The sequence below is a fragment of the Pelobates fuscus genome, chromosome 2, assembly GCF_036172605.1.
Source record: "Pelobates fuscus isolate aPelFus1 chromosome 2, aPelFus1.pri, whole genome shotgun sequence".
Classification (NCBI taxonomy): domain Eukaryota; kingdom Metazoa; phylum Chordata; class Amphibia; order Anura; family Pelobatidae; genus Pelobates; species Pelobates fuscus.
This window is the reverse complement of record NC_086318.1, coordinates 302,927,028-302,948,008: the sequence shown is the minus strand read 5'-3', so window position 1 is coordinate 302,948,008 and position 20,981 is coordinate 302,927,028. Positions and strand designations below refer to the sequence as shown.

Below are 20,981 nucleotides of genomic sequence, written 5' to 3'. Positions count from 1 at the left end.
GGAAAAATAGACCAAAGGTTGTATAAAGAGTTTGGCTCAGTAGGGATAAAGCAATGTCCATTGGGATAGTTTGATTGGCTTGTGACATAATGTTAAATTATAGAATCACAGAGACAGAGTGTGGTTTTCCATTGACTAATGAGTCGTAGAATTTGTCATTTTCTCAGGGCCTATGCTCTCAGTGATGGACTGTGGAGTGTTTGTATCATTCAAACAGAGGAAAGAATACTGTCTTGCACATATAGATTGCAAGAGCCATGTGCTAATATGGTGAATGTTGTCTTGTACAAGGAGAAAGCAGAATACTCTATGACAGACATTTTACAAAACTGAATTCCGTGCACTCAGACTGTTGCATGTTATTGACATACAGAAGTGCCATTATATCATTCCTTGCTGGATTATGGTCTTCACCTGGCTTCAAGGTTAAAGGTGATGGAGTAAGAATGTGCAGTGGGTTAGTTTTAGGGAATGATTCTTTTTAGAATTGTACTCGCTTTTGTTGCCATTGGTTTAGACATTAATGGTTGTGTGTTGAGTTATTTTAAAGGGGCCAGCAAATTTACACTGTTATACAGGCTGTACACTTACTACTTTACATTGTAGCAGAGTGTCATTTCTTTAGTGTTGTCTCATGAAAAGATATAATAAAATATTTACGAAAATGTGAGGGGTAACTTTTGTGAGATACTGTATATACACATACATACTGTATATCTGAAACAAGCATGGAATATACGTAGGTTCCAACACAGTATTGCTGAATGTTAATATTCTTCTTTCTCACTTAACCTTCTCACTTAACCCTCAGATGCTTCTGTTCTTCACACCATATAGAAACATAGCTTCTATACTAGTGTATGCACGATTGGTTGCTCAGTAATGGCTGGCTTCATACCAGCTCATGCATGACACACATGACAGATGTAATCCCACTCTGAATGCTGGGTGGTATGTTGAGAACTAGGCCAAGACTGTGTCCGTGCTGAAGTTAATGTCTGTTTTTGTTCTCTAAATTATATCGTTTATTATCTTCTGTGTTCCCAGGATTGCTGTACGTGGGATACACAGCCTGCATGTTTGGCCTGTACAGCTTCATGCCTGTGGTGATTAAGAAAACAAGTGCCACAGCCATCAACCTTTCTTCACTAACAGCAGAACTCTATACCTTTTTCTGTGGGCTGTTCCTGTTCAATTATAAGGTGAGAAAGAATTCTATTTGCGGAAAGAGGAGGAGAGATGCATATTGTTTTCAGCCGAAAATAGAGGACATTGGCCTATAGGACCTTTTTACAACATCTAATATTGGTAAAACAAAAAAAGTGTCAATATGTTTAGTAAAATGATATTAAACTAATTTGTCAATGTTGTGTTTTTATTTTTCTGGTTTTGCTTTCCCTATGACCCTTATCTTAATAATTTTACTCCCCCAATTTGCATTTGCTTTTATTTATATTATTATGGGTACATTTACTGAAATTGAACTTTGCTTAGGTGTACACTCCACTGCCAAAATGCAAAAAATAATTAAAAGATCACTGTTTAGTAGATAAACCCCAAATGAAAACTTGTATGCCTTTAATTATGTCTTTTTTAATTAGTGGTATATCTAAAAACAGCTTGCAAAACCTGTGGTTCTCTTGTCTGCTGTCTTTACAAGGCCTGCTGTCTTCCCAATGCAGCTTAAAGGAACACTATAGTCACCTAAATTACTTTATCTAAATGAAGCAGTTTTAGTGTATAGATCATTCCCCTGCAATTTCAGTGCTTAATTCAGTGTCATTTAGGAGTTAAATCACTTTGTTTCTCTTTATGCATCCATAGCCACACCTCCTCTGGCTATGATTGACAGAGCTTGCATGAATAAAAAAACTGGTTTCACTTTCAAACAGATGTAATGTACCTTAAATAATTGTATCTCAATCTCTAAGTTGAACTTTAATCACATACAGGAGATTCTTGCAGGGTCTAGCAAGCTATTAACATAGCAAGGGATAAGAAAATCTTAATTAACCCCTTAAGGACCGAACTTCTGGAATAAAAGGGAATCATGACATGTCACACATGTCATGTGTCCTTAAGGGGTTAAACAGAACTTGCAATAAAGAAATTCACATTAAAGTGCACTGTGTATGAGTGTATACTACAGTTCAACAGCAATAAAACTCACATTAAAGGGCACTGTGTATGAGTGTATCACACAGTTCCACAGCAATAAAACTCACATTAAAGGGCACTGTGTATGAGTGTATACTACAGTTCAAGAGCAATAAAACTCCCATTAAAGGGCACTGTGTATGAGTGTATCACACAGTTCAACAGCAATAAAACTCACATGAAAGGGTGCTGTGTATGAGTGTATTACACAGTTCCACGGCAATAAAACTCCCATTAAAGGGCACTGTGTATGAGTGTATTACACAGTTCCACAGCAATAAAACTCACATTAAAGGGCACTGTGTATGAGTGTATCACACAGTTCCACAGCAATAAAACCCACATTAAAGGACACTGTGTATGAGTGTATCACAGTTCCACAGCAATAAAACTCTCAATAAAGGGCACTGTGTATGAGTGTATCACACAGTTCAACAGCAATAAAACTCACAGTAATATGCAGTGTGTATGAGTGTATCACACAGTTCAACAGCAATAAAACTCACATGAAAGGGTGCTGTGTATGAGTGTATCACACAGTTCCACAGCAATAAAACTCTCAATAAAGGGCACTGTGTATGAGTGTATCACACAGTTCAACAGCAATAAAACTCACAGTAATGTGCAGTGTGTATGAATGTATCACACAGTTCCACAGCAATAAAACTCACATTAAAGGGCTGTGTATATGTGTATTACACAGTTCTACAGCAATACAACTCACATGAAAGGGTGCTGTGTATGAGTGTATTACACAGTTCCACAGCAATAAAACTCCCATTAAAGGGCACTGTGTATGAGTGTATCACACAGTTCAACAGCAATAAAACTCACATTAAAGGGCGCTATGTATGAATGTATCACACAGTTCCACAGCAATAAAACTCACATTAAAGGGCACTATGTATGAGTGTATCACACAGTTCCACAGCAATAAAATTCAAGTTAAAGGGCACTGTGTATGAATGTATCACACAGTTCAACAGCAATAAAACTCACAGTAAGGTGCAGTGTGTATGAGTGTATCACACAGTTCCACAGCAATAAAACTCACATTAAAGGGCACTGTGTATGAGTGTATCACACAGCTACACAGCAATAAAACTCACATTAAAGTGCACTGTGTATGAGTGTATCACACAGCTACACAGCAATAAAACTCACATTAAAGTACACTGTGTATGAGTGTATCACAGTTCCACAGCAATAAAACTCTCAATAAAGGGCACTGTGTATGAGTGAATCACACAGTTCTACAGCAATAAAACTCACATGAAAGGGTGCTGTGTATGAGTGTATTACACAGTTCCACAGCAATAAAACTCCCATTAAAGGGCACTGTGTATGAGTGTATCACACAGTTCAAGAGCAATAAAACTCACATTAAAGGGCGCTATGTATGAGTGTATCACACAGTTCCACAGCAATAAAACTCACATTAAAGGGCACTGTGTATGAATGTATCACACAGTTCCACAGCAATAAAACTCACATTAAAGGGCTGTGTATATGTGTATTACACAGTTCTACAGCAATAAAACTCACATGAATGGGTGCTGTGTATGAGTGTATTACACAGTTCCACAGCAATAAAACTCCCATTAAAGGGCGCTATGTATGAGTGTATCACACAGTTCCACAGCAATAAAACTCTCAATAAAGGGCACTGTGTATGAGTGTATCACACAGTTCAACAGCAATAAAACTCACAGTAATATGCAGTGTGTATGAGTGTATCACACAGTTCAACAGCAATAAAACTCACATGAAAGGGTGCTGTGTATGAGTGTATCACACAGTTCCACAGCAATAAAACTCTCAATAAAGGGCACTGTGTATGAGTGTATCACACAGTTCAAGAGCAATAAAACTCACATTAAAGGGCGCTATGTATGAGTGTATCACACAGTTCAACAGCAATAAAACTCACAGTAATGTGCAGTGTGTATGAGTGTATCACACAGTTCCACAGCAATAAAACTCACATTAAAGGGCACTGTGTATGAGTGTATTACACAGTTCCACAGCAATAAAACTCACATTAAAGGGCACTGTGTATGAATGTATCACACAGCTACACAGCAATAAAACTCACAGTTATGTGCGGTGTGTATGAATGTATCACAGAGCTCCACAGCTATAAAAAAAACTCACTATAGTGTGTCATGTGCATTTGTGTATTGCAGAGTCCCAAAAGTAATAAAAGTCACAGTAATATGATGTGTATGCTTCTTCATTGAGAACCAAGGGAGTGAGTAGTTGCCCCTTTCATTGGACAAATTGGATTAGTTTTTGTACAGGCAGCAGGCAAAATGAAGCAGCGGTGAACCATAAAGTCTATTACTTCTAACTTTATCAATTTCACCTTAGATAGCATGTCCTTCATCAGCTGAAAAGCAGGTTTTCATCTTTTATATATCCATGGGGAGAAGCATGACTTGATCTCAACATGCAGCAATTGTTTCGCTTTTGTAAAATCATCATTTGTTCTAGAGCATAGATTCCATTCTCTTACCTAATCTTTTATAATGTTTCATTAAGCATAGTAATATACTACAGGGAGAATAAAACACAAGGAAAGGTTAATTGTTAGGAACATTGTAAAGGTTTGAAATTGTTTTACAAGCCATTGTCATTGTTTTATTGTATTATTTTCTACTGTATTGTCACTATATTGCCTCTGAAAATTAAATGCTCCTGGGGTTTTAATTAAAAAAGTAATAAAATTGAGAAATATTCAGGAGATTTTGCTCTCAATGTCTACCCATTAGATCAGTATTACTCAAATGTGCTAATTAATTATTATATGAAATTTAATATGCATGTAATTCTACTGTTCAGCACCATGGAGAGCAGACATACGTGAACCTGACACGTGTATCTGTTTGTTTTTTTAAGGCTGCTTTTCATTAGGAGGTAAAAGATTCAGTGTATCACTAAGATTTCTTTTGTATCACTATGTAGGATTATTATTGTACAATATGCTATGCCTGTGATGATCTGTGTTGTGCACAAAATGTGCTGATTTAAGTTAATTTGTTGATTTAACTAATATGTGTGTATGTTACAGAATTCTGTTTGCATTGCAAATAGTTGTTACCGCAGTTTTGTGGAATTGTATGTATGTGTATATGTTGGCTGAATATGGCGTTATGTATGTATTTGGTATTGTGTGCATTATGCATGGTTTTAGGCTGTCTATATCATTATTTAAGCTGTGTGTATGTGGATTGTTTGGTGTATGTGGGGGGAACTGCTTATGGTGTTATCTTCATGTAAGTGTGTGCATTGTTTGTGCATGTGTATGGGTTGTATCTGGTGCTATTTGTGTAGGGGCTGTCTATGTACTTAGTATGTAGGCTGTCTGTGTTTTTGTGTATGTATATTTTGTATGAACATCAGTGATTTATGTTGTTGCGTATGTGTATATTTTTTATGTATCTGGGCTCTCTGGGGCATATTATGTGTTCTGTGTGTGGTGTTGTGTATATGTCTATGTTTAAGGGCTGACAACTTATTCCTCTCAATGCACTAACTCTCCTGCAAATGGCCAGGAATGGAAAACGTTACCCAATCAGGATGCACCTCCACCATAAAACCCATGGCCCACATTGCCAGTGCGAATATATCACTCCGTTACTCACACTTGGCAACATGTGAAATGCAGTCCCTACAGAAATAATCACAGCAACTACACGCATGCAGTGAAGTTGTTATGATTATGAACAAGAGAGTCACATGTAGGAAAGTATCTCCTCTGTCTTATCACTTGAAATTATACGAACATAGCCATGTGCCTGTTAATTTCAAAGGGTAACTGGTGCAGTATTTCAGGTTTTCAGTATAGCAGATCTTGGGGGAACCTCAGCAGGCCAAGCTGCCAAAAAGATTGTTTTAATGCTTTCAATGCACATGGTGTGTATGTTTTCACTGCAACTTACTAGAGAAGTTGGCTTGATGGAGGGGAAGGGGGGGGGGGGGGAGCTTGACGGAGGGAGAAGCTAGAGTGCCAAAAAACACCAAGTTTGTTTTCCTGGTACTATAGTTTCCCATTAACCAGTGCCAATATTCTGTTATACATTTTTAACATTTTTGAAAAAGCAACACAATTTCTACACAAATCGTGCATTAATTGAACATGCTGTCAGTGAGATCCCAACATGTACAGTGTTGTTACTGATAGGCGTGTCATTGCTTTCATCAACCACACTCCTATCACTGTAATGTACTGGTCCAGCCCAGTACATTACAGTAGATTACAGTGATATCAGAACGTGGCGACTCATTGGCTGGCAGCTGGAGTTTTTGGGTGCAAGATACAGAGTGTGGTGACTGGGAGAGGTGAGTAAGTCAGCGATAATATCAGAAAATTACAAAGCGATTATCATAAATATGCAGAATATCAGCTCTAATAATCGACAGAACCAGCAATCGGTTTATCCCTAGTGCAAACCCCCAAATTTTGCTTCTACCATGTATGTTCTTCACATTTTTTTTTAGCATTTTAAAACTAATATAGTACATTGGGATAATGCATTTAAGCATGAAAACGTGTTTTACAGTCATTTCCATTGAGGGCATGTATCTCATACAAAACAGAAATAGTATTAAAGTATTTGCAGTGTGCAAAGCAAACCTCCCTAATTGTGCTAAATGCATTTAAAGGATCAAGCGTTATTACCCCTACAGTGTGCTTTAGAATGGTTTGACATCTTACCTTAGATCCACCGGGCCTATTTCCACTATTCCAGGAAAGAAGCTGGAAGCTCCTAAGCCATGTACTGCGGGGCTTAGCGCAGAAAGAGAGAGCGCGCCACCCGCTTGACCCCAAAAAAGTAGTCAAATTGTGCAAATTGTGGTTAAAAAAAGTTGATCAGAAAAAAAATCTCCAATAATTTAAAAGTAATTTTTAAAGCTTCCCCAATTCACTGTTTAGTGAACAGATAACTCGGTGATTGGGAGAGTGACAATATACATTATAAGTCCTTCAGCCTTTTTGTGTATATTTTGCCTGCTGTCCTGTAGTCTTTATTATTTATTTATTTGATCAACAGCTCACTCCTTGCACTATAATTACACCAGTAAACCAATCACTCCCTAGAGCTCAAGGATTGAAAGCACTAGGGACAAAACAATTTCAGGTTTCATAAAACCTCTTTAAGCTGATCCTGGGTAAATAAGGACTCAGTTTGATTTATTAGTGCTGCAACTGAATGACATGCCTTAAAGAGAAACTGTAATTAGAATAATATACATATTTACACTATAAGAAATTCTCAGAGTTTATTGCGTTGAAAAGAAGACAAATACTTCCTGAAAATGTTTACTTGAGTATAAATCAAGGGCCACGTGTATATTTCAAATTATTTCCCTCTCTGCTCAGATGTAGCTTTATTTTATTAAAAGGGATAAACTAATAGACTCTGCTGTCCTCATTTATCACAGCCATACTCTTCTAATATATTTTTTCTTGAAGTAACATTATCCTATTATGAATACAAATGTGTATTTCTAATGATATAGTGTCCTGGTGTCCATTTTGTTCTCCAGCCCCAACCTGCTGTGAGTAAAAATATATTTTACTTAACTTTTCTCCCTCACAGCCCAGGTCTCCGCAGTGGAAGCTCTGCCTCCTTGGCTGATGTCAAAGAGTTAGACACTCTCAGTCAATCCAATGGTTTCTCATAGGAAAGCATTGGGAGACTAGTGTGGCAAAACATTGTTTTGTACCAATAAAATGGCCTCTCTGAGACCATCTGGTAGAAATAGCAGAGTTTTACTCTTTATATTTTTTATTTGGACAATGGAATGGACATTTAAACCACCTCTCTCTAATTTTATCCTGTATATAACAACTTACCTCGTCACGTACTTTCTTCTCTTACTTGTATTTATCCCCATTCATTGCATATCTTTCCCACATACATCTTGCTTCAGTGCAGTGAGCACTGTCTCTTGGCAGGGCAGATGGGCCCTTCTAGCACTGTGTTCACAATGCAGTTAGTAAACTGATGAAGCATGTGGTTAAGCTTATTCTAACATTTCATAATGCGGCTTTCAACTTAAGGTCAGAATCTCTCATCTAAGTCAGGAAAGAGTTTTCTTATGAGTCTCTGCAAATGAATTACCCCTTATTAGGCACACATGAGGTGTAACACTGTAAACAATACAAAAGCAAACAAAAACCACAAAAAATACGCTCAGCCTCCAGTTGAGGTTAAAATAAGCATTCATAGATATTTGTTATGTGTTTATGCCTTATGCAGATCATTAACATGTTAGTCCAACCATATTGGTCCTGCTACGCCTGCCTAGACCAACTGCAGCCCAAAAGCTCTGGAGATTCATAATAATTCCTGTTAAACCATCACGTTTGTTTTTATTAGTATAAGCAGTAGATCTGTTGATGTCGGTGTTAAACTTGCAATGTCAAACTAGAAATTTTGACAACTGCATTAAATGTTGTGCTTCACATCAACTATTAAAAATATGGAATGCACAGCATGCTGCATATTTACAGCACCCCCTAATTCCTCTTATCACAGTGGCTAACAGAGTAAGTATAATCCGTACCACAACTGGCTTAAAAATACAAAAATGTCTATCACAATAGCTCTGCTGCAGTAAAATATGCTTGGCCTTGCCCAAATAATAGAAAATCTCCAACAAATCTTCCAGGTGGAAAGAAACCATAATCTGCTAGCAGAACATTTGGAAACTAAAGCACAAAAACACAGTCAAACTATTTTCCGTAACAATGTTTGCCTGCTGCCAAGCACAAAAAAGCAAGCAAAGCCTCTCATGCAAAAATCCGGCAAAAAAAAGGCCTTTATTCTTTGTCCCTAATTTTAAGAAGAAAAGACAGAAACAAAAAAAAAAAACATTCGCTCAGTAGGAGTTACAACTCTGGTCAGTAAAATTTTGTAAGAGATTGTTGATTAACAAAGCTCTTTTGTAACAGATTCATTCTCATGCAGTGTGAGGTATGCATTAATTGCTGGAAAGAATGTGTTAGTGGAGTGTACACCAAGAGCTAATGTACTTAAAATCTGTATAATAGGCACTTTTACAACCATTGTATCATTTATCTTGGCTGGGCAGCACTGACATCCTCGTGGCCTGTGTTTATTATGCTGAGACGTAATGTGTCCACTAGAAGTGAGTCAAAACTAGAGCAAATCTTATACTGCGTTATAATATTAAATTCACCTTCTTTTTTTAAAGCAGTGTTTATTGAATGGATCAGATATAGTACATCAAAAAGGACACGGTACAACTGTAAATAAAGCCACATGAAAAGTTGACATGAAGTAAACATATCAGTGTTAGCCTATTGTGGCCCGAGTTCACACATCCCATGTGACTTATCAAGAATAGACAAAAAAATAAACAACCTTCGCGAGTGGCAGAGGAGACTCCATGCAACATAGGTAGTACAGTGTAAACCAACTCCACCAAGTTCTCCAACTCTCGTCATTCATAAAGGAGAAAAATTGGCATAAAAAATGGATTAGAAAAAGGAGAGTTATGGTATTAAAGGCGAAGGTGAAGCCGCCCGATCGTGATAACTGTCAGAAATCCTAGCAATCAACTCTTCTTAAGGAATGCATGTCAAGTCACAAGACGTACCATGGACCACCAACTTAACTTAAAGGGATTCTAAAGTGTAAGGAATACAATTCTGCATTTGTTACGCCATAGTGCCCTCTGTGTCCCCTCCCACCTCTCTTTCACCTCCACCCCAGGCTCTGCAAGGGTTAAAAACCCTTTTAGCACTTACCCGATTCCAGTGTAGATCACCCTCGGCACTGGGTTCACACTCCACCCCTACAACATCATCCAATGGGACGGCTAATACCCATGTGTGGCGAGTGACGTATGCGCATTAGGCCCTCCTAATAGGAAAAATCTATGCAATGCCTTCCCATGGGGATTTAACTGCCAGTGAATAGTGCAGAGCGTGAGGGCGTCCAGAGTCAGTTAGGCCAGTGTCCGGCAACCTTTAAGCATCTGGGGACCGGCCAAAAGAGGAGAAATATTTTGCGGACCCACCCCAGCCAGAAATAAAACTCAATGGTATGTGTGAGGGATTCAGTGTGTGTGTGAGGGGTGCAGTTTGTGTGTGTGTGGGGGGGGGGGGGGGGGGCAGTGTGTGTGTATGGGGGCAGTGTGTGTATGGAGGGCAGTGTGTATGAATGGGGGCATTGTGTGTGTATAGGGGAGAATGATTGTGGGTCTGTGGGGTTGGAGGGTAGATTAATAAATAAATATATTTTTAATAAAAAAATAAAACAATATTTTTTATATCCCCCCTCCCTGCTTACCTTTGCCTTGGAGGGGGGACATTCCCTGCAATCCCTGGTGGTCCGATGGGGAAGTCCTAGTTGTCCAGGAGGTAAGAGTAAAATGTTGCAGCCTCAAGAGTCAGAGCGTGGTAACCGTGGCAATGCTCCAAGCTCGTGAGAGGAGAACCCAGCGGAGCTGCAGGTTAGAGCTACCCCGGGTCCTGCCTCCCCTGCCAGCTGCCAGCAGTAGACTGCGAGGGGGTCGGAGAGGGAGATCTATTATCTCCCCTCCAGTCCTGCAGAGCCCGGCAGGGTAGAGGGAGGCACATTTCCTGGTGCTATAATCATAAGATCATAGCACCGGGGAAATATCTTGCTGCAATTTAATGCCAGTCCGCAAAGCTTTCACCCGACGGTATAATTGGGTGAAAGCTTTTGCAAACCAGCAATAAATTCTTGTGGACCGGCGCTGGTCCGCGACCCAAGGGTTGGGGACCCTGAGCTAGGCGACCAAAAGTCGTTTAACCACCAGGAAGTGCCTCTAATGGCTGTCTGATTGACAGCCACTAGAGGCAGTCTAAATCTTGCAATGTAATTATTGCAGTTTCTCAATGAGACACGGCACCCAGACCACTTCAATGAGCTGAAGTGGTCTGGATATCTATAGTGACCCTTTAACTTGTGTTATATTCGCACCATGCAGCATTCGTCTCATTTTGAGATTCTTTTTATGGGTGTAGTTAGTTATTGTAGTTAACATTTCAGAGAAGCAGCCAGGATTTGTACGTAGTTGCTTTCAGGCACCTGTCTGCAAGGGGCACCTACCCTGCATACAAATGTGAATTTCTTTCCTTGTTATGTACATTTTCTTTTTGCTAGATAGTAATTGCATTTTCTAATTTGCAGAGCGTGGAAACAAGAGAGATATTTATTTTTTTATGGGGTGAGAGAGGTATGCTTGGCTGAGAATTCAGTGCCTACAGGCACCTGAGATATAAGCTAATTAATTAACTAATACTTTATAACATATGTTTATGAATAATTGGTTTTCTTGCTACCTACTTATTTACAAAGTGCAATGTTTTGCATTAATTGTGAAGGTCAATAATTTTGCTTTTATTACACATTTTAACTGATTTGCTGGTCTAATCATTTTTTGTTTTGTTTTTTATTTGTTTTCAGTTTTCAGCGCTGTACCTTCTGTCCTTTTTCACAATCCTGATTGGACTGCTCTTGTACTTTTCAACAACAACATATGTCGCCCAAGACCCAAGAGTGTACAAGCAGTTCCGCAATCCATCAGGACCAGTAGTAGAACTACCGGCAAGTGGACAACATGAGCCCTCTGTAACATACACCAGTTTAAGCCAAGAAACAGAGGAGGAACCACACATTAGAGTTGCCTAAAGTCAAAAAGTTATCACCCACTGAGGACTCAGTGGCATCTGTTTGTTCATTATCTCTGTATTGTGCATAGAGAAAGGTATTTACCAGGTACAGTTACACGAAGGGACTTTAAAGCATGGAATGGTTTGAATAGAAGCAAGAATCATCAAGCAGTGGTCAACCTCTGAAACAACTTGAGTGTGTTGAGTTAGATCTCGCTGCACAGGTTTTTTTCTGAGAATTGTGAGAAAGTAACATTGGAGAGGGTAGAGAAAAAGATGGAAAATAAAGGTGATATTACCTCAACATTTTACTTTTCACATGTCCTCATGTGATATTTTACCAAGATCACAGCATAAGGTTTCAGAACATGTCTGTTGTTATCACACACTGCCACGTGGTCGCATTCATGAAGCTATCTCAATATATGAAAAACATTTTTAATATTCCTGTAAGTACACTGCCAGCTGTCTGACCTCTTGCACCACTCATGACAGAAAGTTTATGTCATTTTGTTTTCTAGCGTATTGTTTTATATATTCACTTTTTAAAATTTGATAATTAAGTTGCTTTGCTTTATTTTCTAATTACTATATGTGTCAAAATCACATTTATGACTTTACAGACATTGGCCTTGAATTGACGTTGACAGCCTCGCAGAGATGACATCAATAGGTCTAGGCCTTTGTTTACTTACACCAGTACATTAAGCTGATTCCATAAAAACACATTCCACAAAGATTTATTTGGCATGCTGTCCAGTGTATGGGGTTTACTGTCTTCAAAACACCTATATTTTCTACGGCAATCTAAATGTCAGTGGTATACCACATTGTAATCTTACAGTTTATCACACAATAGCTACACATCAATAGAAATTTGCAGTAATTGTCACATTGTTTCAAATTGCACTGCCAGATTCTATGCGGTTTCTTCACTGTAGTAATATTTCAAATAGTGCCATGGTATTTTCGCACCACAAGAACATTCCTATATTACTAGTTGCCCTTAATTAGATTTGTCAGGTTTCTAAGATTTGACTACGTTTTTGTCCAATATGCTAAATAATAATGATATATAATGATAAATGGTATGTTAAGAAGCTGTTCTAAGCAAGAATCATCTGTTTCTTTTCAATCATCAATCAGGAGTGTAAGGTAGAAGCCAGAATCCAGATTATTTTGTATTCAGTAAAGCCATCACCTAACGTAACCCAACACAATGCAGTGGATAAGATTTAAAGGTGACCCTGAAATGAAAGTGGGACAAAGTTGCTGAAGTGAAGTAACCACCATGAAGATCAAATGATATTTTCCAAAAAATGTTACTGGTGGCCATTATGAGGGATCAACTTTAAAAAACTTGCCCTGTTTAATGACAGTGGTCCCCAAATCATTAGTCAAGGTTCACCAGCAATTAACAGAGCTTGGGTCATCCGTGAGATCTGAGTTAGGAACCCCTGAAGCATACGCTGTGTAACAACAAATGAATCATAGAAATGAACTTCATGGTTATTAAGGTCCATAATATATTTCTGGTCCTGTTTTACACCTAGCTATGACTCTGCACTGCTCTTGTCAACATCATTGCTCATTTGTAATATTTTCAATTCCACCAGATTCTTAAAAAGCCTTTCACTTCTAGGAATTTTTGTAAGTTTGTGCTAGGTGCACTAACATTTTCAGACCTTTTTATCTGAAGTGTTTACATAAAAACTCAAGTTCAAACACTTAGTATTTATTTAAAATACCAAAATGAATAGACGTTTTTTGATAGTTTATCATTTAAGGCATATAGTGCAGTGATCTTGTGATTTTCACATCAGGTCTGCTTTTCATGTCTACTCAGCATTTTATTATAGTAAGTGGCATTGCAAACTGTACACAATACTGTTTTTTATATGTATTTTAGTAGGTGCATAGACTGTTCTCCATTAAAAAGTAATAACTGCATTGTACCCTGTCGGTCTCAATAATCTCTTCTTTACATGTATATTATTACTAGGGATACGGCTACGTAGGGATGTTGATCAACATTGATACGTCATATTAAACCCAAGGAAGGGTTTTGCAAACCAGTATTGGCATTTCAGTCCATTTTATTGGTTGTGACCAAAAAACAATGCAAGAAGTTTATCATTAAGAGAATATATACAGTAAAGTACAGTTGTTCATGGACTTGTTGGGCTGATCAAGACCTGTTCCCCTTCGATAATAGAGTGCTATAATTGCTTTGTGACCTCACTTTGGACCAAGTTTACCAACAATAATTAAATGTTATGATCATGTCCTGGATTAGCTGACAAAACTTAATGTCATGCAATTTCTATGACAAGCAAGACAAACGGCTTTTCTCTTCATCATCAACATATGCAGTTTCCTATGTACTACGTACATATTCTTTCGATCTGTTAAAATAAATAAAATATTTTATCAAATTAAATATTCTCCTAAAAATGAAAGATAAGTAAAAGGAATATAAGAATTACATGAGACACCATTTTTTCTTGTCTTAATGGTGTGTATAGGTAATTGTTACTATTGTCGATTTCATGGTGCAATAAAATGACCATAAAGTGGCCTGCCAAGTTCATGTCAGTTTTTAAAACCAGTATTTCTAGAGATATCCTTAATTGCACCATGACTAGCCACATAAAGTGATCGTATGGGAGAGTGTAAGATGACATCATGATCAAACTCTATGAGATAAACTGGCCCAGACAAGTGCCATGCACCAATTCCTATACTACTGAGCCATAGGATAACATGATAAACCACCAGCAGTTTATTAGTTTTCCCATTGACTGTGTAAAAACCTCCGCTCATTATAGATAGCATTTTTTTTATCAGCATTTTTTCTATATCTACCTTATTATAGTACATCATAGGGTTTGTTTATAATCCAAAACCTGTGGTTTTTCTTATGGTGTTTATGGTTAAGAGGGTTGTCCATAGAATTCTCTGTGCAGTTAAAATATTGGGCATATTACAATATGTATCATAAAATGTGGGCATATACCGTATATACATCACTGTGCAAAATGTACAATGAGGAAAGGGGTAGGCAACCTTCAGCACTCTAGATGTTATGGACTACATCTCCCATAATGTTCTGAAGGCCATAATGCTGGCAAAGCATCAAGGGATATGTAGTCCACAATGTCTGGAGTGCCAAAGGTTGCCGACCCTTACATTAAATCATCTCAAGTCAATTATTATTGGATTTGGTCAAAGACTTTACCAATATGTTCCAGGTAGCTTGCCCAATCTAGTAGGCTGGGATTAAACTGGAATAAATCATACGCTCACTACACCGTCATACAGAGATGGAATTTGGTGAACAATCCAAATTATTTTATATTTAGTTGAGTTACTTACATTTCAGGAGCAGTGCTATTTTTTTTTTTTAAGCCGTTTAGCTATGAAACTAAATGCCCTTTAAACTTTGGAAAGGATATCATTAATACCCTGGTGGGAGGGCACACTCCGTCTGATACAATTTGCAAACAAAATCAAACCAAACGTTTCATGAGTACAGAGGTCTTGTATCAACGTGAAGAACAAACCCTTCTCTGTTTTTGATATTTGCATGTTCCTTAATGGACTGACTGTGGCAATGTAATGCCTGTAAATTGTTTTCAAAAAATAAAAAGAGTTTATGAAAATGTCTTTCTGTAATTTGGGTTTTTATTTTTCTTCTATAAGAATTGACTATTACATTTGGCTGCTATATATTTCCATTAGAAATACTCAGTGTCATGTACTATTTTAAAGGACAACTAAATAAACCATTATGCATACATTTGAAATAAATGAAATGAGCATATGAGTTACATTTTGCCTTATTACCTTGCTGGGATTTACCTAAAGAGTTACTTGGACCACCATGACCACTTCAGCTTTTTGAAGTGAACATGGTGGTTGTAGTCTGAATGTGCAGTGTTTCTGTTTGAAACACTGCACATACAGAGATATTGGCAATTGTGTGCTGGGGTTTAGTTGCATGCCCAGCACATGCCATTTAGGCAGCCTGAAGTTTAGACAGATGTAAATTATGCACAGAATTACGACAAACGTAAATTGTTCACAGAATTGTCATTATGCAACCCGGAACAGAGTTCTGGACTTCCAATGTCACTTATGCTGAGGATGTAACTAGAACCCGGCACACAATTACAAATAGGAGAGGCAGCCGATTTCCCATTCAGCACATGCTGTGCCCCCGAGATGATATCCAACAGCCCCGTTTCCCCACCTTTGGACCGGTGGGGGTTATCCCGGTCCCAACTGACTGGCCCTTCACACTTGCCTGACACCTGGGGCTGTCTAAGGCCTGCACAAGCGAGATAAGATGGTGGATGCGCCCATAGACCACATACCTATGCAGTCAGGGCAGGACTGTCCCAGCATACTGTGGGGGACCTTAGCAGGGCTAAAGGAAATACTCTCTTGATTCTGGGACACCCTGGAAAAGCGTGCCAAGCTATCTACTCCACAAGTTGAAACTCAAAAGAGCAACAACCAGGAGGTGAGCGGAGCCCCTTTGGGCAGAACAACCATACAGCCACCCATGCCCATTAGTGCTCGCCCACCCAGGCTGACGGCCATTAAGGGTTATCCCCCAAAGCATCGTCCACGCAGACGAAAGGTAACCACTGTCGGCGGCTACACACCATCAAGGTCTCCTGTCACCCCCCAGAGGGAAAGGACTTGGACTCACAGAGACCCTAAGTCCATGGCTACAAGATGCCAGACCACAAACAGGCCTGGGGCTGGATGGGGCCTCTGCCTCACATCCTTTGTGCTGACACTCCTCTTGACTTCCCAGCATCACCAACGATTTTCCCCAGGCTGGGCACCGGCTGACTGGGAACTCATCTACAGGGATGGCACTATGGCCTCCATTACACGCCCTTCTTTGCCACAATGGACGCCATACAGTTCCATTTTAGGCCCTCTACGCAACTACTGGATATAAGCTGTACCCTTCTCTATCCTTATTGTTTTATATTTTCTGTTATTCTATTTAATACTTACTTGCAGCCCAGCCTCACTCCCCTCTGTGCTAGCCTCAGCTAATTTACTGACAGGGAGCTAGGTCGCTGAGAAGATTCCCCTCAGGCTGACATAGCTTGTTATACCATGGTCTTAGTTAATGACCTCATTCAGATCAAGATCAAGGCTTAGGGTTCAGACCCAGGAGCACCTTAATAATCCTCACATGTAATTTATATGTACAGTGACAATGTTTAGTTTATTGCCTACTCTCTACATGTATAACCGATGTTTATAGCTGGAAAATTCTGTAGTAATCCAATATCCCGGACATGTGCTTAGCTTGACTTATTTTCTTATTTGCATACCTAAAGCTGAGCTTGATTAATTATATAAAAATGTGCAGTGTTATCAATACCACAAATATGTTCTACTATTTCTATTCATATGTTTATTCCAGCTGTTGTGGTGAAGGAAACTTGTTTGTCTAACATATGCACAAATAAAAAAAAAAAATTAAAAAAAAAAAAAATGGTACATATATTACCAATTCTCCAAGGGTATGCAAACTTTTGAGCACAACTGTAAATTCAATATCACTCCAGACACAATTATCCAGGGTTCTTCCATAATGTATGACCCTAATGCAATAGGTTAGTTCCCTAGTGTTTACTAGTGGTACAGCCGACACTTTCAATAAACTGGAAGCTAATATCAAAAGTAAATATATTGTACCATTGATGATGTTATAGAAGTGTACGGTATTTTGATGTTCAGTGGTAAGATGTTCTGACTTCTGACACTTTTCAGTAGAAACAGGGCTCTGTAAAGTACCTATTGAAAAGATCTTTAGATGAAGATAGGGCATTCTGCAGATTTTTAACAATGCAGAATAAATTAATGTACTGCTTACCAGAGCTTCAGGGGGTCTTCAGGCACAGCAAGTGAGTAAATAAAGCCCGGCTTGATGAAAAACATGCCAAAACAAGCACTCTCCAGGGAATTTAAAAAAACACAAAAACATTATTGGCACATAGTACAAAGACACAAAGACAGAGCAACACAAAGTGAGCCTATGACTGAGGACCACTGGGTCCAAAACACGGAAGTATTTTTTGGTTCCTCTGTGTTGCTGTGTACTATGTCTTCCCATTATGGGCCAGTAAAGTTGCTTATTTTAACTGGAGAGTGATTCTTTTGGTGTGCTTTTCACCAAGACTGCCTTTGTTGGAAAAAACTTTAATTGCCCAACCAATATCTGTACTGTCAGCAAAACAGGGAAAACAAATAGAGAAGGGCTGCACCACAGTAAAAAGTACTTAAGATCTTGTCACAAAGGTGCAAGATATATTAACATGCGAAATGTCTGTTTAAAAAAAAAAATGCAGCTGTGGCTTGTGGGTTCTTTGTGCTTGGGGATGTGGAAGGTGTGGCAAAATTAGCCTCTTAAGACTGTATTTGCATTAATGTGCTGCTGTAGCTTTAAGGCTGTTAGAACCAAGTGTATACAAGTATCTGTATTTTATGCGAACAAGAGCATTCGTATGCTGGCGGCATGAAAGCCACCAGCATTCATACAGTAGTTTCACGAACAGTGAATTTCAACACTGTTCGTGAAACGAACAAACTACCGAATGGGAGACCACACACAGGAGGTTGTGGGGCTCCCATTAAACATTGCAACATTGTAGATTCAGGGTGGCCGCCGTTCGGATCCTTTGTTAGCCCAGCGGTATTTTGTCATTGGGTGCCTGGAACTAAAATCGGCTACTCAACGGAACGAATACCGATGGACTTCCAGGGCATTCGGTAGTACCAGGCTTTCGGTATTTTATCCCTACGGGTGTATTTGTGTCTTTTATGTAAAGTGTATATTGAATTGTAATTCAGCTAGATTTGCTGGGATATGAGCAGTACTTTCACGAAGAGTGCGCTCAGACCCCAGCTATCTACCGAACGGTCATTCAGTAATATAGTATGAATAATGTTAAAGTTATGTCTTTTTATGTGAAATGCCAGTAATGCTGCATGGAGGGATAATCCACTTAACTAGATATTCTAGTGGGAGTATCCCTCTCGTACAGCAGTGCATGGTGGGAGAAATGTCTTGGTCCCCTACTGTACAACCCCTGTAAAGTCAGTAGGGAAACCCCTTTCATGGGGAACCACATAAATACTGTGACCTGTGATTAAAACCTCAGTTGACTCCCAGCCTATGTGTCGTCTAGTTCTTGGGAAGGAAGGATTTATATAACGCTACCGGGATTATTGTATGCTGTACTTATTTTGCCTGGATGATTTTATGCTGTTCCTGTTTACCAGCGGAGATACTGTGGATTATACTACCTCTCCGCTACAGAAGGTCTGCGTCTCTTCAATCTCCGTATGTGGAAAGAGAAAAAACAGAGCAGCCTAATAGTGCAATATGTCTGGGATTGACGGACAACACATAAGAAGTATAAATATTGCACTCACATGAAACAGAGCTATGACCAGCTCTAGTATGTATCGCATAAAGTGGTATAATCCCCACTTATGGGATATGGTGATGGTGGTCTTTCACAGCAGCTGCCTTATTTTACTCTTGTTATTTAGCGCTGTCCCACTGTGTTTTTAGTTTTATCTGTACTGTCAGGTAGCAAGTGGCTCATCTGGTGCTCTAGTAACTCTCAGCAGGGTTTGCGTGGCATTTGGTCCTGAAATCTAGTTTTCTCCTTTTCACAATAGTTTCAGTACTATTTCACCCACCTCTATTCCTAGAGCCTCCTAAACAATTCTTGAAATCCCTGACGAGGACCCAGATAGGCTTTATTAAAAAATATTAATATTATTATCAGTATAATATTAATTATTATTATCTGCTCATAATGTCCCAAGTATACACAAAAAGTACCTGTCTTTCTAGGCCTATATACTGCCGATTATTATTCTAACAAATGTGTAGAATAGATTACCTGAGTGTCTTTCTAAATGTATATACAAGTAAATATTGTTCTAATATCTTTCAGTATTCTAATATATTGGATGTTAGAGGTAAAATATAATTAATAGTAACAGTCATTTGAATAAACAATCAGAGGTATTTATATGCAGGATAGTAAAGATATAGATTAAACACAATTGCATCATTTGCAAAGACCCCCAATGGTGTCGTTGCCATTTGTGGGTCGGTGAGAAGGTGAGATTTACTTTCATAAACATGTCCTTCGTTGGCACCACCATCTTCTTCCAGACGGTCCTCTTCAGCATGCGCAAGAATACAATATTTAGGTATATGGAGGATCACGCACGTTTCTTTTTTTATCAATCTGGAACTACTGATTGACCTTAGAGCATTAGCGGACTACTCTAAGCCAATCAGAAGCACCCCTGCTCGGCGGCACTCCACGTTTCCTGTAACTGAGATTCAGAAGCCAGATAACGACTGAGGGACCTTGAGGCAAACCCTTGGGGCTAAACCATTTAAAAACATTTTAACCCCTTAAGGTAAGAGTGTGCCCAAGGGCCTCCTGGCACCATAATAACTTAATTTAGATAAAGTTGTTACGGTGACCTGAGTGTTCCTTTAAAGACTTAGAAAATAAAGCGAAATCTATATCTACCACTGTCAATTGACTCATATCTCATGTGTAACCATATCCAATTATAGAAACATAGTTGCAGATAACATGTAACTCTTTGCACAATAGTAACCAATATATGTAGTAAATCACCCAATACTAAATGTTACTGCTGTACGGCAGTCTCTGAGTGTCTTTGTGGGATCTGAGTATTGTAGAGAAGCCAATATCCTGGGTATGTTGGCTAAAATGTTAATTCCCCAAAGTATATCTGTGGCTTTTCAATAAAATTACATAATGAAAGAAAATTGAATACAGGAATATAACTCCTTCGATTAAATAGTCTCAGGGTGCTGGGGCATTTCTGTCATTGGAACTACTCCACCTCCCAGGCACCTCCCTCATCCTTCCCATCATGTCCCCTTCTGAAATGGGCATTGCCTGTCCTACCCAGTCGGTGATGACCTGCTTTTTTTATCTCTTCCTATTCTGTTCCTTTTTCTTCCAAATCTGGTACTCCTGCTTAGAGAATCCTTCAAATACATGTATAAAAACCCTTAGAGAGTGGGATGATATGCACCTCACTTAGCATATTGTCG

The 20,981-nt window shown here is 38.8% G+C and overlaps 1 protein-coding gene across 1 annotated transcript in view; it reads left to right on the top strand.

The window, feature by feature from the left end:
* Positions 1-15,496, top strand: part of SLC35F1 (solute carrier family 35 member F1) — a 427,384-nt gene extending 411,888 nt beyond the window's left edge. The window contains exons 7-8 of the mRNA XM_063443481.1: positions 1,048-1,202; positions 11,625-15,496. Of these exons, the coding sequence (XP_063299551.1) occupies positions 1,048-1,202; positions 11,625-11,849 (380 nt within the window). The 3' untranslated portion in view covers positions 11,850-15,496. The remainder of the gene's footprint in view (positions 1-1,047; positions 1,203-11,624) is intronic.
* The last annotated feature ends 5,485 nt before the right edge of the window (positions 15,497-20,981 follow it).